This window comes from Schistocerca cancellata, chromosome 1 (assembly GCF_023864275.1).
Source record: "Schistocerca cancellata isolate TAMUIC-IGC-003103 chromosome 1, iqSchCanc2.1, whole genome shotgun sequence".
Taxonomy (NCBI): Eukaryota; Metazoa; Arthropoda; class Insecta; order Orthoptera; family Acrididae; genus Schistocerca; species Schistocerca cancellata.
Genome location: NC_064626.1, coordinates 360,042,779 through 360,064,733, shown reverse-complemented (window position 1 = coordinate 360,064,733; position 21,955 = coordinate 360,042,779). Strand labels below are relative to the sequence as shown.

At 41.1% G+C, this 21,955-nt stretch overlaps 1 protein-coding gene across 2 annotated transcripts in view; it reads right to left on the bottom strand.

The window, feature by feature from the left end:
* Nucleotides 1-720: 720 nt before the first annotated feature.
* The window catches only part of LOC126174356 (proteoglycan 4-like), a 76,499-nt gene continuing 55,264 nt past the window's right edge, over nucleotides 721-21,955 (bottom strand). For both annotated transcript variants that reach the window (XM_049921028.1, XM_049921029.1), the window contains one exon: nucleotides 721-4,163. In XM_049921028.1, coding sequence (XP_049776985.1) covers nucleotides 1,570-4,163 — 2,594 coding nt within the window. In that variant the 3' untranslated portion in view covers nucleotides 721-1,569. The remainder of the gene's footprint in view (nucleotides 4,164-21,955) is intronic.

Sequence of the window (21,955 nt, the reverse complement as noted above, 5' to 3'; positions counted from 1 at the left end):
TGTTGCTTACTGTTAGCTGTAAAGGCAGGCCTTCCTTGTGATTTTTAGGAAGGCCATGCAATCTTTGAAGTAAGCAACCATACGGTCTTAACCTGTTGATGGTCTGTTGAGGTAATGCAGACGAACTCAAGAGTGCAGAGGTTTTCTGTTCCTCGTGTCATGGGAGTCATAATCAATAATCCTATAGGCAGAATCATTTAGTAAATCATGCATCTTATCATCATACAACTACAAGATAACAGGACATTTTTTCTGCACATACAGTATTCAAATTGAATGTATGAATCAAATAAAATGATACACCACCTTAATTCCACAGCAAAATAACATTACAATAACAGTTGCCTAAAACTTCAGTAGTAGTTATTGCTATACTCAGGAAAGATTTGAAAAAAAAGTTGCATTGTACCTTTCCTAGCATAAGAGTATAATATTATGTCCAATATGTAATCACCAGCTGTCTCACAACATCTTCTTTGATTCAGTATTTGATATTTTGTTGTTCCCCCCACCAGAATTTCACTTGGTTTACTATAATTTTAATAACAGACAATAATTTATTATTAAATCAGAATAACATTTCATTTATGTTATATTCAACTGGACTACACTACGTAACTGATAGGTTCTTATTTTTTTAACAACAGTGCAGAGAATAAAAGTGTTTAAGATCAGACTAATTGTACACTTGGAGTGAGTTTAAAATAATTTTTAGATGGAAAACACAGAACATCAGTTTTTAATTTCACATTTAAATTACAATATACTGTTACAATTGAAACACATTTTCATACACAGGAAATAACAAAGAAGGCAGAATCTGTAACATTTATTATGCAGACAGCACTACAAACTGAAACTACAACCCTGTTTTCTCTGTTCAAAGATGAACAGCTTTTTCTTTTATTATTAATGTCTGTTCTTTTATTTTACTTTTATGGCTCTTATACATCACATACTTTGTCCTTTTATGTAATGTTCTGATACACAAAGAAATCTGAATGGAAAATGTAAGGGACTGAATAGCATAAAAAATACACACTGGGGTCCACTCAGTTTGGCACATACATTCAAACTCCAAGGTTTAGTTCAATGTTCACTCATAAAACATACGAAAATTTACAAGGCTATGCACAGACCTGAAAATGCAATTAATCTACATTAATATTCAATTAATACTCATAAAAATTAGTATACAAATTTTGAATGTTGTTTGATAATGTTGCTATGTTACATAATCTTGTGTGAAATGGGTGCAAGTTAAATTTTTAATTACAGTTTTAAAAAATTGAAAATGTAAAATATGTACAGCATAAATTTTAAAAAGCTGTAGTGTTTTGTCCAAAATAAATCATGCACAATGGAAGATTTTTGATAAAGCTGTGCAAAATGCATGTAAGTAGAGCATTACATTTCCTATTAGTTCATCTTATTTTGATTAAGAACAAGCAAACTGGTAGACTGATAAAGATAGAGTATAAAATATTTAAAAAAACTCCAGCCAAATGTTATGCAGCTTAAAAGGAAAAACTCCTGAGTGCAAATAAGCAATGGAAAAGTCTTATTGTGTTACTTTTTAGGTTTTGAAGTAGGTTTTGCAGGTTTAGGTTGTGGCTTGCTAGCACCTTCACCAGAAGCTGCAGCTTTTGCTGCTTTTCGTTTTGGAGGCACAGGAGCAGGTGATGCCTGCTCTGTGGAAGCTGTAGCTGCAGGTGGAGCTGCTTCTGCTCCTGCTGATTCCTTCACTGGAACTGCCGGACTTTTCTCAGCAGGTGCTTGAGGCTTGGGAGTTGCCACCTTAGCAGAAGCTGCTTCCTTTCCAGCTGACTGATCTTTCTCAGATGTCTTAGCTGGTGCTGTCTTACCCACATCAGGGGATTGTGGAACCAAGCTTGCAGTAGGAGATAAGGGAGGTGAAACAGTCTTTGAAGATGAATCCTGCTGCGTTGTTTCTTTTGTAGCAGCTTCCTTTGCTATCTTTTTAACAACTTTAGTTTTTGGTTTCGTGACTGAGGGTGCTGCTTCAGCTTCTGGTGATACAGATTCAGTTGCAGGTGCAGCAGCTGGTTTGGCTGGTGTTGGCGTTGTCACATCACCAGGTTTAACAGGTGCAGTTTCAGACTTTGTAGGAGCGTCTGGTGCCTTAGGCTTTGTCTGCTTTGCCTGTTTTGAGGTGGTTTTGGCAGTGGATTTTTCATGTGCAGCTTGACTGTCTGTGCCTTGTTCAGTGTCTTTCACTTTCTTAGTTGTCTTGCTGTCTGTTTCTGCTGTCTGAGTTGTAGGTAGCTTTTCTAAATTACCTGAGTCTTTCTCTTGTTTCGTTGTTGTCTGCTGTTTTCCAGATTTCTTTTCACTTTTCTCAGGTGATTCTTCAGCTTTAGCTCCCTTTAATTCTGGAGTAGTGGTAGCACCAGTGGCAGTAGTAGTAGTAGTAGTAGTAGTAGCAGCAGCAGCAGCAGCAGTAGCAGGTTTTGGAATCTGCTGCTCTGTCACAGGAGAGACCACAAGGGCTGCTGATGGGGATTGCACTGCAGATGGCGATTCTGGAGCTGGCATTGGAATAGGAGGTTTTGGTGGCTCTGGCATTTTTGTTGGTGCTTTCTGTTTTGTTTTTGGCACAGATACCAGAGCAGTGGACATTGGTCTTGTCAGAGTATCAATGGGAGAAGATGGAGGAGATGCCAGAGGGGGCAATTCAGCTGGTTTTTCTGCTGCTGCAGTTGGAGCAGAAATTGGTAATGGTGTAGAAGGCATTGTTGTGGTTGGTGGAATTGGTGGTGATGGAATGTGTGCACCTACAACTGGTTCTGTAGGAACTGATGGTGGCACAGCTCCTGCTGCTGGAGGTGATGTTACTGGGGAAGGCTGTGTCAGAGTTGGTGTCACTGGAGTTTGTGGACTTGCAGCTACTGGGACAGCTGGTGCTGGGGCAGACTTTGTTGTCTCTGTTTGGGGGACTGCAGGAACTGATGACTTTTCAGTAAGTTGGGGTACTTCTGTAGGGACTGCTGCTTCGGGGACTGCTTCAGGCACTGGTGCTGAGGGTTTTTGAGTTATGACTTGCTCTGGTGGAGTTGGAGTTTTTGGAACAGGTGAAGTTGTAGGTTGTGTTCTGGCTGTAGGGGCTCCTCCAACCACTGGTTCTGGAAGTTTCTCAGTCATAACTTGTTCAAGCGGAGTTGGAGCTGTCGAAACAGGTGAAGCTGGAGGTTGTGTTCCAGCTGTAGGGGCTGCTCCAACCACCTGTGCTGGAGGTTTTTGAGCTATGACTTGCTGTGGTGGAGCTGTAGCTGTAGGAACAGGTGGAGTCAGAGGTGGCATTGCAACTGCAGGGGTTGCTTCAACTGCTGGCATTGGAGGTTGCTTGGTCATGACTTGCTCAGGTGGAGTTGGAGCTGGAGCTGTTGGCATGGGTGAAGCTGCAGGTGGTGTAGAAGAAAGTATTTTATCTTGAGGTGGTGCACCACTCACAGGTGCTGGTAGAGGGGCAACTGGGGGACCTGTTGGAGGTGGAACAGGTGGTGGAGCAGTTTGTGGCTGAGTGATAGTTGGCTGAGGTTCTGTAGGATGCACAGTGGGCTCTACTGTTGCAGGAACAAACTGGCTTCCTTGTGTGGCACTTACTTCAACTGGTGGCTTTGCTGCCAATGGTTGTGCTGGAGTTGGCAATATAGTTTGCTTTGCCTCTGAAGGAAGGAGTTCTGGGCCCACTGGCTCTGCAGTGGGAGCTGTAGGAGATGTTGGTGTAAGAGGGGACAATTCCTCGACCTGCTGCACTGGTGCAAGATCAGGTTGGGGGGCCATTGCCACAGAAGGTGATTTTGCTGGTGTTGTTGTCAAAGGTTCCTTTGTGGAAAGGTCTTTATTGTCAGGAGCTATCACTGCCTGAAGAACAGATAATGCTGGAGGGGGGGTAGCTTCTGCTACAGAAGGCACTGTAGGAATAGCAGGAGTTGGTGATCCTGGAACTGCAGGAACAGTGGCACCAAGGGGAGAGCCAGCAGCCATTTCTGCACTTAATGAAAACTGAGCTGATGGTGCTTGAGCACTAGTCACAGCTGCTGTTGGAGTGATTGTGGAAGTGTCGCTCAGTGTCTCAGGAGGCACAGGGGGACCATGTTGTTCTTGTTGTGCTGGTGGTACAACTTCCTGGTGTTCTTCTTCTGTAAAAAAAAAAGAGTAATATTATGCATGGTGATTAAAAAAATACTTTTACATACATAAGGAAGAGTTGGATTTAGCATCTCATCAGTGATAAAGTAATTGGAGGTACAGGACAAGCTCAGATTGAAAAAAGACAGAAGAAAAATTCCTTTTCAGAGAAATCATTCTAACATCCACCTTAATTGGTTTAGTGCAACCACAAATAACCTAAAACTGATTTTGCATACACAATGGTTTTTATTCTGTGGTTTCATATCAAAAGAAGTATGGGTGAAAGTTAAAGAATTTAAAAAAATGAACAATTAATGGTAAATATTTTATGATAATATCAAAATTAATTCTTTCTTTCTTTTCCCTTTCCCTTGTCTCATTTTTCTATGGGTTCAGCATTAGTATACATCATTTTTGGGAATGTTAGTGGTGTTTGATGGCTGGATGCTCTTCCTAATACCACCACTCTCTTAGGGAAGGAATCTGTGTAATCCATCTGTTTATATCTAGTGCAGATCTCACGTTCAAGTCTGATACTGTTTTCTGAGTGTTGCTGTACTGTGTGTTTGAGGTGAGACATGAATACCAGTCTGCTATTTATGTAGTTGGATGTGGGAAACCATTTACAACCCACATCCCAGCTGGCTTGGTCCACAGCCTCAATTGTTAATCCCCAAGACAAATCAATCTGGGGCTCGTTCACATACCCATGTTTCAGAAGCATGTGCTTTAGTGCTCTTGGCTATCCAGGTGGATTCAGTATAGAAATTGGTGTTTCAGTTTATTTCATGTGTTATGCCAAAAAACTTTATCTCTAAAACCAAAAGTTTGTTAATATGTCCCATAACATTTTTGTGCAGACTAATAGTATTAATTTTTCTCCTTTGGAAAAGTATACCTTTTTAGCTCCTGACCTGTGGCTTTAACCTTCTTAGAAATGTTTGCAAGTTTTTTAGACAAAGTATGTCCACACAGTTTCTCGTAATTAAAATAACCAAGTTGAAATAATGAAGGGAATTTCTTTCACACTTAAAAATTAATTATTTATATATCCAAAATAATTTTTTTTGGCACATCTCATATTAAAATTATATATGCAGTCACATCACATGGAGTCTGAGTCTCTGTCTTCAGATTACAGAACAACAGCAACCATATCTCTTTACTTTTTATATCATAGTCAAAAAGAAAAAGAAAGAAGTAAATGATGTTAACCAACTCTTTTGGATATAATTAGAATGTATTTTTACCTGTGCAGCTGATGCAAAATTAAATCTTAAAAATTCTAGATAATTCTCTTCTTATTGACAATCACTTTAATCTTTAGATGTTTTATTGCAATGATCCTATTTATAGAGAATAATTGTAATGTGAAATTGCTACTATAGCAGAGCACTTATTGAAGGAAACAGCAAAAACATTAATTATCTGCAAACAAAGAGCAGTTACAAATTTTTTCATAGGTTCAGATAATAGCTGTGGTATTTTATTTCACAGTGAAATTTTTGCTGCCTTTAAACCTGTGTAACAAATGCAACTTAACCTGACCTCATTCTCCAATGTAGTGCTTGTTATCATATTGTTTGCAATAAATATCTTTCATTGAAAAATATTTATTAACAAGGTGTTTAACTGTATCAAAGGAAAATTCTATAGAGAAAATTAATAAATATAGGATAGAACTGCTGGCCATAAAAAACAGGCAATGAAGCAAGAAAAAATTAGCCTGCTGGCATTTGCAGTGATTTTAACAAGGTCTTTAATTACTTAGATTGAAAAATTCCACAATGGAAACTAGAAAGTTATACTATTAATTGCATTCCCCTTATATGCTTAACAACATAAGTAATGGGTCTCCCAAAGGACACTGAAAGATTATTCAAAAACTTTGATGTTTGCCAGTGATACAAATTTGCTGATAAAGGACATTAACACATCCATGTCAGACATAAGCAGAAAAATGGAGTAGGTTTGTGGGAACTTGACTAATAAAACTGCTGCCATTAGGCAAAAATAACTTTATGGTTCCAGGCAGCAGAGTATTCTGTTCTCTGACATTGAGTGTGACAGTCACATTTATGTAAGCTGTTATACATGGTAATAAATCACTGTTCACACCAACTGTATGTGTACAGATTATGTTCTTTTCCCACTGCCATAGCGAGGAACTACAGGTTTATCATTGGTTCGCAGCAAACAGCTTAACACTTAATCATACGGAAGCTTATATTATGTAATTTCAAACAAATAAAATTTACCTTCAGGTACCAGAACTAGAGATTAATTGACAAGGACTAAATGAAACATCATGTGTGGAATTCCTAGGTATCCAGATGGATAAAAAACTGAGAAGTTAATTGAAAGGCTTAGTTCTGCCTCTTTTAGAAATCTCTTTTCTTTGTGTTGACCTGCAGATGGAACTGGTAGCATACTTTCACTCAGTACTGTCCCACTGCATAATCATCTGGGTCAAAAGGTGAAGAAGTATTTGTTCTACAAATATATGCAGTAAGAATTTTATGACAAATTACTAAAAGGACATCTTGTAGAAGCCTCTTCCAAGACCTTGAGACTGTTACACTCATATGGCATTTTATTTACTTCACAAAGGTATTTGTTGTTAATAATAAAGATTGAATTTAGGATTAACTATGAAATTCATCACTACAATACTAGAAATAAAAATAATTTTCATCTAGGTTATGGAGCCCTGTATTGCACTCAGAATAGTTTTATATTCTGGTGCAAGGTCTTTAACAGGTTCCAATAGGCATCAGGCAGGCAACTGGGAATCTCCTAACATTGAAAATCAAGTAAAAGGGTACCTTATTAGCCTTTTCTTGTATAATTTATCAGAGTATTTTGACTCAGGAATCTAAATACTGGCTAACATTAATGTTCACAATATACAGATTTTTAACTTTTCCAGCATATACATGATTAATAGAAAATAGTTGATAGAAACATCATCTGAATGGCATCAGAGGCAGAGCAATGGCTAGTGTCAGAAGCTCTCAGAGCAATGTGGAAGCTGAGAAAATGGTCCAGACATTCAAACAGCAATAGGTCAGATAATGGAGGTTGACGGCAGGGTGGCAGGGGGGCATCCTCAGATGCCACTCAGACCTTTCTCCCCAGCGTGTGTCACACCAAACCAGTTAACAGAAGGAGATTGACCAAGGTGTTGTATGGGTGGCAACCCAGAACTCCTCTGTCTGCTGCTCTCAGACCCAAACACATACTACTCCATTCATATCACCTGTTTCCGATTAGATCGTCTCCTACATGTATGTAGTTTCAGGATAGTGGCCCCATGGGCTCTTGCCATGATGGAGTTCATTAATGGCCACCTGATGTGGCTACCTGAGATGATGTCCATTGATGCCACTATCTCTACCACCTTCAGTTCAACTAGAGCTTCTTTCACAAAAACTGGATCAAGAACCACCACCCTGGGTCCTGCTTGGTCTTTGAACATTGTCACTGTGTATAGCCAACCAGATGACTGTTTCATACTGCCCTCCATCCTCTAATCTCTTCCAAGATTTGGCAATACAGGGCAAGTGTTGCATATAAGACCAGATCCCTGCCACCCATGACCATGTAACTAAAACTGAGGATGCATTTAACGCCACCAGTGCTGTCCTGCCAGACTCCACCCTCTTGCTAACTCAGACAACACGGGAAGGGTCATTTTTTGTCCCTGTGCGTTGAAATGGGGGGGGGGGGTTAAAGCAAGTAATATAAATATTCAGTTTCCAAAGACGTTGATACAACTAGGAGTGATAACTCACCAGAGATAAGTGCAATGAAAGGCAGCCACATGTAATTCCATGCTCCATCTCCTTGGAATGTGCACTGACAACCAAGTATGGATAAATAATCAGCACCAAAACTAACATTTAACTTGTTTGGTTGCCACATCAGTGCTGCCTTGATTCTGCAAACAAACTCTCTTTGGATTATTTGTATATTTGTGCTGCTTACTTGTCTTTTCTGTTGACTGGATTTTAGATGTTACTTCAATGTTGTTGCATGGACTTGTACACTGGTGCTCACTATCAGAGTATTCAGTGTGTTCTTGTGATGTCATTCTGTATAATTTTAAACAATCAATAAATAGCAGCTTAGCACTGACAGAACAATTCTGTAGTGTAGGGCTACAGTTTATTTACATCTAAAATTAACTGAAGCCTTTGAGTGCCCACATTATGCACAGAGGCCACCTTATAAGGCATTAGGGTAATCATTTGGCCGCCACAATAGACTGAGTCACTAGCCAGCCCTCCAAGGGTGCCTAACAGTACTATCTACCACGGTGAGGGAGAGGGCAGTAGTGAATGGAGACTGGGTCGGTTGGTTGTCATAGCTCGTGACCTGTGCACCTTGTATGCTAAATGCTGAATATGTATTTTTTCATTTGTTGATGTTAACTTAACTGTAAATAATAAGTGATTAACAAACACCTGTTGACATTCATAACAATCTAAATGTATCCAAAGCATTATTTAGTCCTTTTAAATTCTGTCCCTCTGGTAATATTACAATTAACATTTTGGTCCTTCCAGGTTGGACTGAGGTGGGTTCAATGAAGTAATGTGCAGTGGTAGCCATCCATTGGTGAAATGGCAGTGGCAAGTTGCAGCAAAGCAGTTGGAGACACAGCCAGCAGCATCAACATATGCCTGGTCTGGCCATTCCACTACCTGAATTCCCACTTATTGTAATTGCTGCTTCTGCTGTTACTTGCCACCTCTAACTTTTCAAGCTGGATGGAGGAACTACACACTTGGCTGTGAAAGCAAGCCTCACATAGTTGTTAAAGTTTGCAAACAAATTCGACATAACAGGCAAATTGGACACTTTGGATAGTATTGTCATGATAGAAGAATTGTCAAAGATCATGGAGAAGTATGAGGATGTGCAGTCACAGGTTTAATTGTTTGAAGATGTAGAAGAACATGCTGATGATAGAAATATCTTTGAAAATATGGTTTTTGAGGTTTTGAAAAAGATGGGAGCAATCCAGAAGAATCTTGCCAATGCAGCTGACAGGGTTTCGTCAGATGCTGGATTAGCATCAAGTGCATCAAAATGTAGTTTCAAGCTGCCCACCACAAAACTGCCATCATTTAATAACGACGTAATGCAGTTCAGGCATTTTTACAATACGTTTGTGAGTCTCATCATAAATAATGAGGAGTTAGAGGACGTTGCTAAGTAACATATTTGCTTAGTTCACCTAACAACTCATCTTCCAGTCACTAACACCAACCTTAAGGTAGGTTTCGGTTTGGTCTGTAACAGATAAAACAATCCTTGACTGACTGCATTGGCACATTTGAAGAGAATGTTAATGCTACCATGCACAAGTGAACTTCCTGCAGTGCTGAATAAGGATTCTAGAAACATGTACGCATTGATGGCATTACAGCTAGATGTCTCGCTGCAAGATATCATTATATCACAGTTTCTTCTAGAAAGGGTTGAACCATCTACAAGAACATAATTTGAAGGCACCTGAGTTCAAACAGGTTTCTGGCATTCAAAGAAATGTGTGTTTTTCTCAAAAACAAGTGCAAATCATTAGAAATCATCAAGACTACAGTACCATAATGTCACATTGTATCTAGTAATAAAGAATGGAGTGCCTCCAATGGCCGGCAGTTTGAGTCTTCGAGACAAATTTACGTCACTTTTAGTGCTGCATGTGTTATGTGCAACCAGCCTTTTGCATCGCATGAGTGCAACAAATGCAGGCAAACTGCATGTAGTGAATGCAAAGCTGCCTGTGACGCACAATGGCGTGTGTTACAATTGACTGAAGAGTGATCACAGGGTTTCTAACTGCAAACCCATTAATTGTCATAGTAGTAGAAAACAACACAACACATTACTGCATGCAGAATCGCAGCACACACAAGATGGAAGAAGGGAGGATTCTCCAAGTGGCATGCAACATGAGCAAAATGACAAACATCAGTCAAGTACATCGAGTTATTGTTCACTGAAGATCAGCCCAGGCAAACAACTATTCCTTGTGACAATGAGAATAAGTTGCAAGATGGCAGACCTTTCATATTCTATTAGACTCTGGGTTGCAGTCATGCTCCAAATCAGAAACAGGTGCACAATGCCTCAGAATTCAAAGGTGGCACAGCCAAGCACTGATTCAAGGAATAGGTGCAACCCTCTCAGAAACATAACATCACTCTCTGTACAAGTGGGCCCCTCCATAAGCAACTTTTTCCTGTAAAATATTTAATTTTGCTGGAGGGAACTGACATTTTGCTAGAACAAATAAATGATGCCAGCACATGGAACCTGCCAAATATACAACTCACTGATCCAGAGGTTTGGTTCACTGGCATAATTGATGTATTGTAAGGTGCAGAATTTTGTCCGTACATTCAAAGGCCATGAACCATCTCCATAGGAACTGATCATCTCACACTTCAGGGAACATGACTAGGTTGGGTCCTATCAGGCCATTATCAAAGGTACAGTCCACCAGTTCATCCACAGTGGTTCCTCACATCAGGCAGTGTAAAATCCAGCACTGACATTCAAACATATTCAATTCTGGAAGACAGGAGAATTAAATGAAGTTGTAATGATGAAAGAAGAGAAAAAGTAAGAAACACACATTGTGGAATACATGACTGAAGATTCCAAAGGCAAATTTGCTGTCCAATTCCAACTCATGAAGAGCCAAGTCAGTTAGGGAATTCTTTCCACAATGCATCAATTGGTTTTCTTAGACTGAACGGAGAAAATCAAGACAACCTAAGTTTATGGAAAGCTGCTGAGTTCATGAAGCAATTTGAAGATGTTTATGAGGAACAGTGTGTCAGAGATACAGAACATTTCATCAGCTGTGGTATGGAACCCTGTACTTAAAATGGAGAATCCAGCTCATATAACATCATGACAAGTGTCGCCTGCACACCTAGAAGAAAACAGCCTGTGGAAAGAGGTGCCAGCCTTACTTAAGACATCATTTCATAGCTTCTGTCAGATACCTCCAATGTTTCTGTATTTGACAAGATGCCAGAAGAAAGAGCTAAAATCCTCTGTCACTTTAGCAGAACAATTCAAGGCAAAGAAGGCATCAGTTCTCACTTCAGCATCACCACATTTTGGTGAATATGGGAAGCAGAATTGACACCCTCCAAACACAACTTGTGGCAAATGATGGGAACAGTGTGTGCAACATTCGATGTGCTGACAACTCTGACAGCCCAAATTGAGGCTTGCTTGAACTCTCATGCCACTATGTTGCAGTCCTACTGATCCCCAAGTCTTCACCCCAAGTCATTTCCTGAGTGGAACCACAATCACAAGTATCCCTCAGCCAGATCTTTGTGCAGCCAGACTGCAATTGCTCACAAGATGGAAACTACAGCAGCAAGGATTCCAGGTCTTACAAAAACACTGGTCATCTGGCTACCTACATCATGTGCAGTCATAGTAAGAGATGACAACCTGCCCTCCTTGTACTGGAAGCTGGACATCATTGAAGGCATGGTGGAATGCTGCAAGTGACTATTCACACACCACAAGAGGTTTTCAAAAGATCCATCTGCAAGCAATTTTCTTTGCCGAGTGTAGACTACCTGCCATCCTTATGCTCAAAACTGCGCTGCGCATGATCACTATTCACACAATGCAAGCTATGCCCTTTACCAGGTGTAGTGATACAAATGTGAACAATATATTAGTTGTTTCATTTTTTTTTTTTATTTTTTTACCTTTAAATTTTTCTTTGTTCTGTGTGACTCAGACTCAGTGTATTTCATCATTGTTTTATATTTCAGTGTATATAATTTTTTTTTGAGTGTGTGTGTGTGTGTGTGTGTGTGTGTGTGTGTGTGAGAGAGAGAGAGAGAGAGAGAGAGAGAGAGAGACAGAGAGAGAGAGAGAGATCATGATTTTCAGGAACCAAACACTATTATCAACAGTACCTAGTTGAAAGACACAATGTTTTGTGTATTTACTTGTGTTCTTTTCTGCGCTTTTGTAGGCTTTGTGCTACTTGCATTACTTTGGAAAAAAGTCAATATTCCTTTGGTGACCAGTATGTTTGGTCACTATATTGGGCTGTCACTAGGGAACACTGTCCTCTCTGAAAGTATTTGTACCCGAGAGACAATGACAGGAGGCTACCCTTCCAAGGGTGCCTAATGGTACTATTGCCACTGTGAGGGAGGGAATGATAATGAATGGAGACTCGGTTGGTCGGATGCCATAGTGCATGGCCTGGGCACCTAATTGTGAAAAATAATTGATTAACTAATACCTGTAGATGTTCATTACAGTCTGAATGGATCCAAATTATTATGGAATCCTATTACATTCTTCGTCTTCTGGTAACATCACAGTTTACATCTTTGTCTCTGGATGCAAACAGTCATGACTACCCATATCTAAAGCAACCATATTCCAAATGGCATCAAATAGAACACTTAGTAAATAACCATGAAATGTTGTATTGATAGGGCCTCCCATGGTCACCTGGGCAAGTCTTTTTAGTTGATGCCACTTCCATGACTTGTATGTTGATGAGGATCATATGATGATGAAGATAATACAACACCCAGTCCCTGAGTGGAGAAAATCTCTGACCCAGACAGGAATTGAACCCAGGCTCCTCACATGGGATTCTGCTGTGCTGAGCATTTGCCTATGGAGGTGGATAGTAAATAACTGTGATCTGTCTGTTCTCAAGCTTTTTCTATTCACATACTGCAACATATTCAAAGCTTTTGATGTCTTACCTTCAAGTTTTTCGGGTGATGCACAATTGTAAGTTTTTCCAACAAATATAGAGTGCTAGCAGATATAGAGCTCAGAGGACCGATCATGAGTCGCGTTCAGATAGCTCTGTTCCCTGTTGGTAGAGCATTTGCCCATGAAAGGCAAAGGTCCAAAACACAGTTTTAATCTGCCAGAATGTTTCATATCAGCATACACCATTCCACAGAGTGAAAATTCATTCTGGAAACAATAGCCCAGGCTGTGGCAAAGCCATGTCTTCACAATATCCTTTATTCCAATACTTCTAGTCCCGCAAGTCATACAGGAGAACTTCTGTTTTGGTAGGAAGACAGAAGATGAGGTACTGGAAGAAGTAAAGCTTTATGGATGGGCTGTGAAGTAACCAAACTTTATAATCATATGATGTTGGAAAAAGTAACAGGTTTTCCCTTTGAAACAAATTGCCTAAGTAAATTCTGGGCAGAAACAGTGTCTGCTACAGTCTATCTAATCACAACTGCTCTCCAGCTAAATCACTCAAAAGTATGAAACAAACTTAAACAGACAAGAGGTTTCATATTCAACACCTTAAAATAGTTGGAAGTAAAGCCTATATTTACATTTCAGGAGCAGCAGATGAAAATGGAATAAAAAAGTATAGTATCTTAGTTCAATACTGTGAAGTATTTTTAAGCTATACTCAAATTATTCAAAACCCATTGAGAATAGGTATTTTCTCACAGCTAAATGTTATGCAAAAATCAAAAATACTGCACCCTTTGCTATGATTAAGGAAGCCTCTAACTCATTGTAAATCACATGCTGATCATTCAAACATGTCAAACACAGCATCAATGATTTTTGAAATAACAATTGAATTTGATCAACGTTCATGAAATTCACCACTGTATGACCATGACAAAATTTTGCAAACCAATTTCAGACACCTCTCTGATGGGGGCTGATTACCAAAACTTTAGCAAAACAATTCAGAGCGTTGTTGCTGAGTTAGACCTTTACAAAAATTGTAAAAAATCATCTAATGAACACCTTCATGTGAAAATTATGTTTTTTCACTAAACTGTCTTCATTGAACTCTCATTATAAACTAAGTCCTCAATCAAATTCTGAGCTGCCATTGTTCAAACAATAACAAATTTTAGAACATTAGTAGTCTCACATCTCTATAGTAGTTGTTTGTAAAGACTTGAAGAGGTGACCCTCAAATTCATCATCTTTTTATGCTATTTTTTCTTTTCTTTATTATTATTAAGGAACCCACTAAAACACAATCAATTTTCGTTGCATATTTTTCTGTCTCTTTCTTTTTCCTTCTCCAAAAGCTTCTCATATATTCACTGTTTCTTCTTCCTCCCTCCTGTCCAAGTTTTTCCTATTTTCTTCTCTTTTGGTGTTTGCTGAAATTTCTGTTTTCTGATTTTCTCTCTATTTTGTCCTGTCTGTCATAGCTTCTGTGGAGACGTTAGTTTCTTGAGATCTTTCTTGGTTTCCTTTACCCAGGTGGTTTTTCACTGTATTAGTGATCACTATGTTAAAAATCTTCTTGGTCAAGTCTGTTTTCATTCATCATATGTGTGTCTGTAGAACTTGGTCCTTACTTCCTGATAATGTTTGTAATCATGTCTGCCCATTCATACAGTTCTTTTGTTGGTCTTTTTATCCAGATATCCTATTTTGGAACCAGCTCATAGATCTTTCTCAATGCTTTCGCCTTTTGTTTTTCCATTTCCTCGATTTTGATTCTTCTCTCAATTACTGTTGTTTCTGAGATAAGACTACTGTACTATAGTGTCTAAATTTGACATTGATGGAGAATTTCTTTTGTTGCAGGGGTTTCATGCAAGTCTGTCTGCTTTTTGTAGTATTGTGATCCTTTCTTCATTGAATGTCAAGTTCAGTCCATTTTTCTGTATAATCTATCCCAGCTTTTTGAAACAGATTTGTAGTCCTGGTTTGGCTGAGATTTCATTTAGCGTCTCTAGAGATTCTTTTCTGTTACTTGTTGTGATGGCTACATCATCAGCAAAGATCAGACATTTTATGTTGACAGTTCTATTCTTGGGTCTCCACATCTTTACCCGTTTACTTCTTTGTCACATTTCTTGATTATTTTCTCCAAAACTGAGTTAAAAAGAATGGGTGACAGGTCATCTCCTGTCTTGATTTTGAATTGTTCCAATATCTCTCCTATGAACTTCACTTTGGAAGGTGTATTTGTTAATGTGTCCTGGATTAGCATTCTCGTCTTGTCCACCTTCATTTCTTCCAGAGTGTTGAAGAGTGTTTCTTTATCTATGGAGTCATATGCCATCTTGATGTTTACAGATATTCTGTTTCACTTTTTTCTTTATTATTTTGAATTTCAGCCTACTGTTTTTTCACTACAAGGTTTTGACCTGAATTTACATTTACATTTGCATACACTGTACAGTTTACTAATGTTTGTAAATGGAATATTATGATGTAGTTCAACTGATATTTCCCATGTATAATTTCTTCCTTTGTGATTTTCAAAGAAGGTCCTTGTTACAATCAGCTGAAATATATAACATGACTGTGAAAGCTTCTTTTGCCTTTACTTTGTCCCCAAATCACAAATTCTCCAGTAATACAGCCATTATTTTTCTCTTCTACTATAACATTCCAGTTGTCTAGGTCTATCAGATTTTCTTTGTGCTGAATCATCAGCTTTTGACATGAGCATATATAACTGTTGAGTGTTGTTTCATGTGGGCTTTCTTTCAGCCCTTGGAAACATAATTTGGACACAATGTTGCTCATCACAACTCTCTCCATTTCATATTCCATGTTTTTAAAGTGGCAACATGTTGCATCAGCCACTAATGGTGTTGTTCTTCTTGTTGTTGTTAGCTTATAATTACCTTAATATAAATCTTTTTCCATTTCATTTCACTGACCCCTGTTCTTCATTGTCCTGATAAGTAACACCTGAGATGTCTCCAAACAGAGATCCAAATATGGATTTAGTTTCTGTCTGTGATTTCTTTTGTTAATTTCGTGGTTTTTATGAGAATTTTGTACTATATAGAAAATTTTATGAAGAAACTTCTGTGTATTTAATGTGGTGGTTTCATTTTTCCTTCTCCATCTGCATCTACATGCCCTTGTTCATTGCTGGTATTTTCACTTTTAGGGACAGATCTAATCAGAAACTCAGTTCACCTTGTTTGTGTTTTGATGTGCAGACAAAAATTCTAATATGTTATGCATACTTCCCACCCTTATTATCATTCAGGATATTTTGCTGGGTAAAACAGCAAGAAAGAGTAAGTATTTATTCTGAGCAGAGCAGTGAGAATATGGTGAAGTCAATGGCAGTAAATCACACAGGTGCCTGTCACTCTTGTGCCATTACATGACCACATTAAAGCATCTACAACCAAGTATCTGGTGAAATGTGATGAATGTAACCGCTACATAACACGTAAAATAATATTCATTGACACTTTGTATCTTCTCAGTGACTTAGAGGGATGTTTGATTATTCTTTCGTCACAATTACAAATAAAGGAGACAACTCATCGAAAGGCAGAAGCACTGCATCATCGATAGGCACACAAACTAAAGGTATGGAGCTTGGCTAGCTTTTGGAATGTACTTACTTTTTCTAGCTGTAGAAAAAACATGCACACAACACACAGTCATTCACATGCACATGCACGTCTCCCTATATTGTGCTCAGTTGACTGCCAGCTCTTTACTGGCCCACAGTGGGTGGACTGGGGTGAGGTGGGGGTTTGGGGTGGGGTGAAGAATGGAGAGAGAGATAGAGGGGAGGCAGAGTAGGGGTTGGGAGGGGGGAGTGTCTAGTGGCTCATGGGAGAGTGGGGAGCCATCTGTGGACTAGCCAGGGTGCAGGTAGGATGTGCAGTAAGGATTGCTCCCATCTGCGTAGCTCAGAAAAGCTGCTGGTGGTGGGGAGGATCCAGATCACACAGGTAGTGAAGCAGCTATTGAAATTTTGCATGTTGTGCTATGCTAAATGTTGTTCCACTGGGTCATCCACCTTGTTTTTGGCAACAGTTTGGCATTGACCACTCATTCTAGGTAAACAGCTGGCTGGTTGTCATACCAATGTAAAATGCTGTGCGGTGTTTGAAGCAGAGCATGGCTGCTTTCACAGGTGGCTCTGACTCTGATGGGCCATGATAAGCCTCTGACGGGACTGGAGTAGGTATTGTGTTGGTGGATTGGGCAGGTCTTGCATCTGGGTCTTCCACAGAGATATGACACCTGTGGCAGGAGAATGGCATAGGGATGGACTAGGATGTGGAGGTTGGGTGGTTGGCGGATCACCACTCTGGGAGGGGTTGGGAGTGTCTATGGTAGGATTTCCCTTGTTTCAGGGCTTGATGATAGACAGACAAAGCCCTGACAAAGGACGTGGTTCAATCATTCCAGTCCAGGATGGTACTGGGTGTCAAGGTGGGGCACTCCTTTGCAACTGGTTCCTAGGATGGATGGAGGATCAGGTATGTGTGAGGATATGGCCCAGGAAATCTGTTTGTAAGCTAGGTCTGGAGGGTATTGCCTGTCTGTGAAGGCCTTTGTGAGGCCTTCAGCATACTGGATGAGAGAGTTGTCATCACTGCAGAAACCTCTACCATGGGTTGTCAGGCTGATGGCAGAGATTTTTTGGTGAGGAAAGGGTGGCAGCTGTCAAAGTGCAGGTACTGCTGGTGATTGGTGGGTCTGATGTGGGCTGAGGTGTGGATGGAGCCATCTGAAAGGAGATCGATAACAAGGAAGGTGGACCAGTTGGTGGAGGAGGGCCAGGTGAAGTGAATGGGAAAGAAGATGTTGACATTGTGGAGTAATGAGGATAAGATGTCCTGGCCTTGGATACAGATTATAAAGAAGTCATCAATAAACTTGAACCAGACCAGGGGTTTGGGCTTTTGGGAAGCTAGGAATGTTTCCTCTAGGTGGCCTATGATGAGGTTTGCAGAGCAGGGTGCCATGCAGTGGCCACGACTGTGCCACATATTTGTTTGTATACTTTTCCTTTAAAGGTGAAACAGTTAGGGGTTAGAATGTAGTTAGTTAGGTGTACAAGGAATGAAGTGATGTGTTTGGGAATCTGAAGGGTGTTGGGGGAGGTAGTGTTCAATCCCTGCAAGGCCATGGGCATGAGGGATGTTGTTGTATAGGGAGGTTGCATCAGCAGTGATGAGAAAGGATCCAAGAGGTAAGGGTGTGGGGATGGTGGAGAGCCAGTGCAGGAAATGGTTGGCATCTTTATTGCAGGAGACTAGATTTTGGCCAATTGGTTGGAGATGTTGATCAAAAAGGGGCACTGTAACCGACCACAATAGGGTGGAGAGAGATTCTGGGGAGGGCCAAAGGATTTCAGCAGGGATTGGAGGTTATGTTGGACTTCTGGGATGGGGTAACCCCGGTAGAGCTTGTAGGTGGAAGTATCAGGCAACTGGCCGCTGCCAGGCAGTCACTCTGGTTCATAACAACAGTGGCGGAACCTTTGTCTGCTGGGAGGATGATGAGATCAGGATCCATTTTCTGGTTATGTAGGGCAGTCCTTACTTCTTAGGGGGGCCTTGGGAAGGATGATGAGGTCAGGCTGGAAGTTAGGAATTTGTGGAAGGTGACCAGGAGATGGTTGGGTGGGAGTATGGGAGGGTCACGGTTAGATGGTGGTATGAATTGGAACAGGCAGGGTTTGATGTTGGGACTGGATTGGTTTTGGTTGGAGGGGTTCATGACAAAGAAGTATTCAATGGCTACTTCACAACCTGTGCTATCTGGGTCCTCTCCACCATCACCTGTTTTCTGAGCTGCACAGATGGTACTATCCTTGCAGCATCTCCTTTGCACACACACACACACACACACACACACACACACACACACGCACGCACACACACACACACACACCCATCCCTTGCCCCAGTACCCTTGACAAATGTGTGTCCCACATCAGCTAACTGTGTGCTGTTATCTCATGCCTTAGTCTATGAATCTGCGTGCCCAACTGTCTACCATCTGGGAGCCAGGCACATGCATGTGAGTGAGAGTGAGAGTGAGAGTGTGTGTGTGTGTGTGTGTGTGTGTGTGTGTGTGTGTGTGTGTGTGACTGTGTGTGTGTGTGTGTGCATGTTTTTGCTACAGCTAGAAAGAGGAAGTGCATTTCGAAAGCTAGCCAAGCTCTGCAACTATTGTTTGTGTGCCTATCGATGATGCAGTGCTTCTGCCTTTCAGCAAGTTGTCTCCTTTATTCCTAAATAATTTGTAATTTTCAACCAGAACTTTGGTCAGAATTTTTATAAAACTGTGTGTAAACATCAAGTACGAAACTGAAACTCCACAGAAACTCACAAATAAATTACCTTTCCGACAAAACAACATGATATTGGTTTCTGCATTTGCAAATCTCAGTGGATATTTTAAGGAATAATACTCCTTGAGAAATTAACGTGCTTTCATACAGCAAAGTATTTTCTTTGACAAAACACCGGGTGATCAAAAAGTCAGTATAAATTTGAAACCTTAATAAACCATGGAATAATGTAGATAGAGAGGTAAAAATTGACACACATGCTTGGAATGACATGGGGTTCTATCAGAACCAAAAAAAACGTAGTATTGCTAGACGCTCTTGCGCACGTCGTTTGGTGATGATCGTGTGCTCAGCCGCCACTTTCGTCATGCTTGGGCTCCTAGGTCCCCAGACCTCAGTCCATGTGATTATTGGCTTTGGGGTTACCTGAAGTCGCAAGTGTATCATGATCGACTGACATCTCTAGGGATGCTGAAAGACAACATCCAATGCCAATGCCTCACCATAACTCCAGACATGCTTTACTGTGCTGTTCACAACATTATTCCTCAACTGCAGCTGTTGTTGAGGAATGATGGTGGACATATTGAGCATTTCCTGTAAAGAACATAATCTTTGCTTTGTCTTACTTTGTTATGCTAATTATTGCTATTCTGCTCAGATGAAGCACCATCTGTTGGACATTTTTTGAACTTTTGTATTTTTTAGGTTCTAAAAAAACCCCATGTCATTCCAAGCAAATGTGTCAATTTGTTCCTCCCTATCTACATTATTCCATGATTTATTCAGGTTTCAAATTTGTACTGACTTTTCGATCGCCAGATACATAGTTTAATGACAATAAGACAAATAATAAATAGCTGACAGTGTGTTTCATTCAAAGTAAAACTTTAATAATACAATGATAAATCAACAGATGGAGAGACTTGACAGTTGCTAACAGTGGTGCTCTCAGTTTGAATACTAGGTAGCAGATCGCAACATAAATCAGGAATACTAAATGAAGATGGCCACTCCATAGGTGAAGATTAACAGCAGCGGTAAACGACTCTGCAGTACCTTTTTTACTATTATTATTGTTACATAGTGTAGAAGCTCTTAAGACATGGAAGCAGGCAAACTTGGATCAAATCTATACATTGGGTTAATGACCTTTTTACTGGTACTTAAGTTGGCTTGGCTGGAGTTTTTAAGCAGTTTTCCATAGTCTGTAGACATACGACAGGTTAGCTTTTGATCTCTGCTTCAGAAGCACGAAGTACAAACATTTCAAATATGACTATATAGGAACTACACTCCTGGAAATGGAAAAAAGAACACATTGACACCGGTGTGTCAGACCCACCATACTTGCTCCGGACACTGCGAGAGGGCTGTACAAGCAATGATCACACGCACGGCACAGCGGACACACCAGGAACCGCAGTGTTGGCCGTCGAATGGCGCTAGCTGCGTAGCATTTGTGCACCACCACCGTCAGTGTCAGCCAGTTTGCCGTGGCATACGGAGCTCCATCGCAGTCTTTAACACTGGTAGCATGCCGCGTCAGCGTGGACGTGAACCGTATGTGCAGTTGACGGACTTTGAGTGAGGGCGTATAGTGGGCATGCGGGAGGCCGGGTGGACATACCGCCGAATTGCTCAACACGTGGGGCGTGAGGTTTCCACAGTACATCGATGTTGTCGCCAGTGGTCGGCGGAAGGTGCACGTGCCCGTCGACCTGGGACCGGACCGCAGCGACGCATGGATGCACGCCAAGACCGTAGGATCCTACGCAGTGCCGTAGGGGACCGCACCACCACTTCCCAGCAAATTAGGGACACTGTTGCTCCTGGGGTATCGGCGAGGACCATTCGCAACCGTCTCCATGAAGCTGGGCTACGGTCCCGCACACCGTTAGGCCGTCTTCCGCTCACGCCCCAACATCGTGCAGCCCGCCTCCAGTGGTGTCGCGACAGGCGTGAATGGAGGGACGAATGGAGACGTGTCGTCTTCAGCGATGAGAGTCGCTTCTGCCTTGGTGCCAATGATGGTCGTATGCGTGTTTGGCGCCGTGCAGGTGAGCGCCACAATCAGGACTGCATACGACCGAGGCACACAGGGCCAACACCCGGCATCATGGTGTGGGGAGCGATATCCTACACTGGCCGTACACCACTGGTTATCGTCGAGGGGACAGTGAATAGTGCACGGTACATCCAAACCGTCATCGAACCCATCGTTCTACCATTCCTAGACCGGCAAGGGAACTTGCACGTCCGCATGTATCCTGTGCCACCCAACGTGCTCTAGAAGGTGTAAGTCAACTACCCTGGCCAGCAAGATCTCCGGATCTGTCCCCCATTGAGCATGTTTGGGACTGGATGAAGTGTCGTCTCACGCGGTCTGCACGTCCAGCACGAACGCTGGTCCAACTGAGGTGCCAGGTGGAAATGGCATGACAAGCCGTTCCACAGGACTACATCCAGCATCTCTACGATCGTCTCCATGGGAGAATAGCAGCCTGCATTGCTGCGAAAGGTGGATATACACTGTACTAGTGCCGACATTGTGCATGCTCTGTTGCCTGTGTCTATGTGCCTGTGGTTCTGTCAGTGTGATCATGTGATGTATCTGACCCCAGGAATGTGTCAATAAAGTTTCCCCTTCCTGGGACAATGACTTCACGGTGTTCTTATTTCAATTTCCAGGAGTGTATTATATTA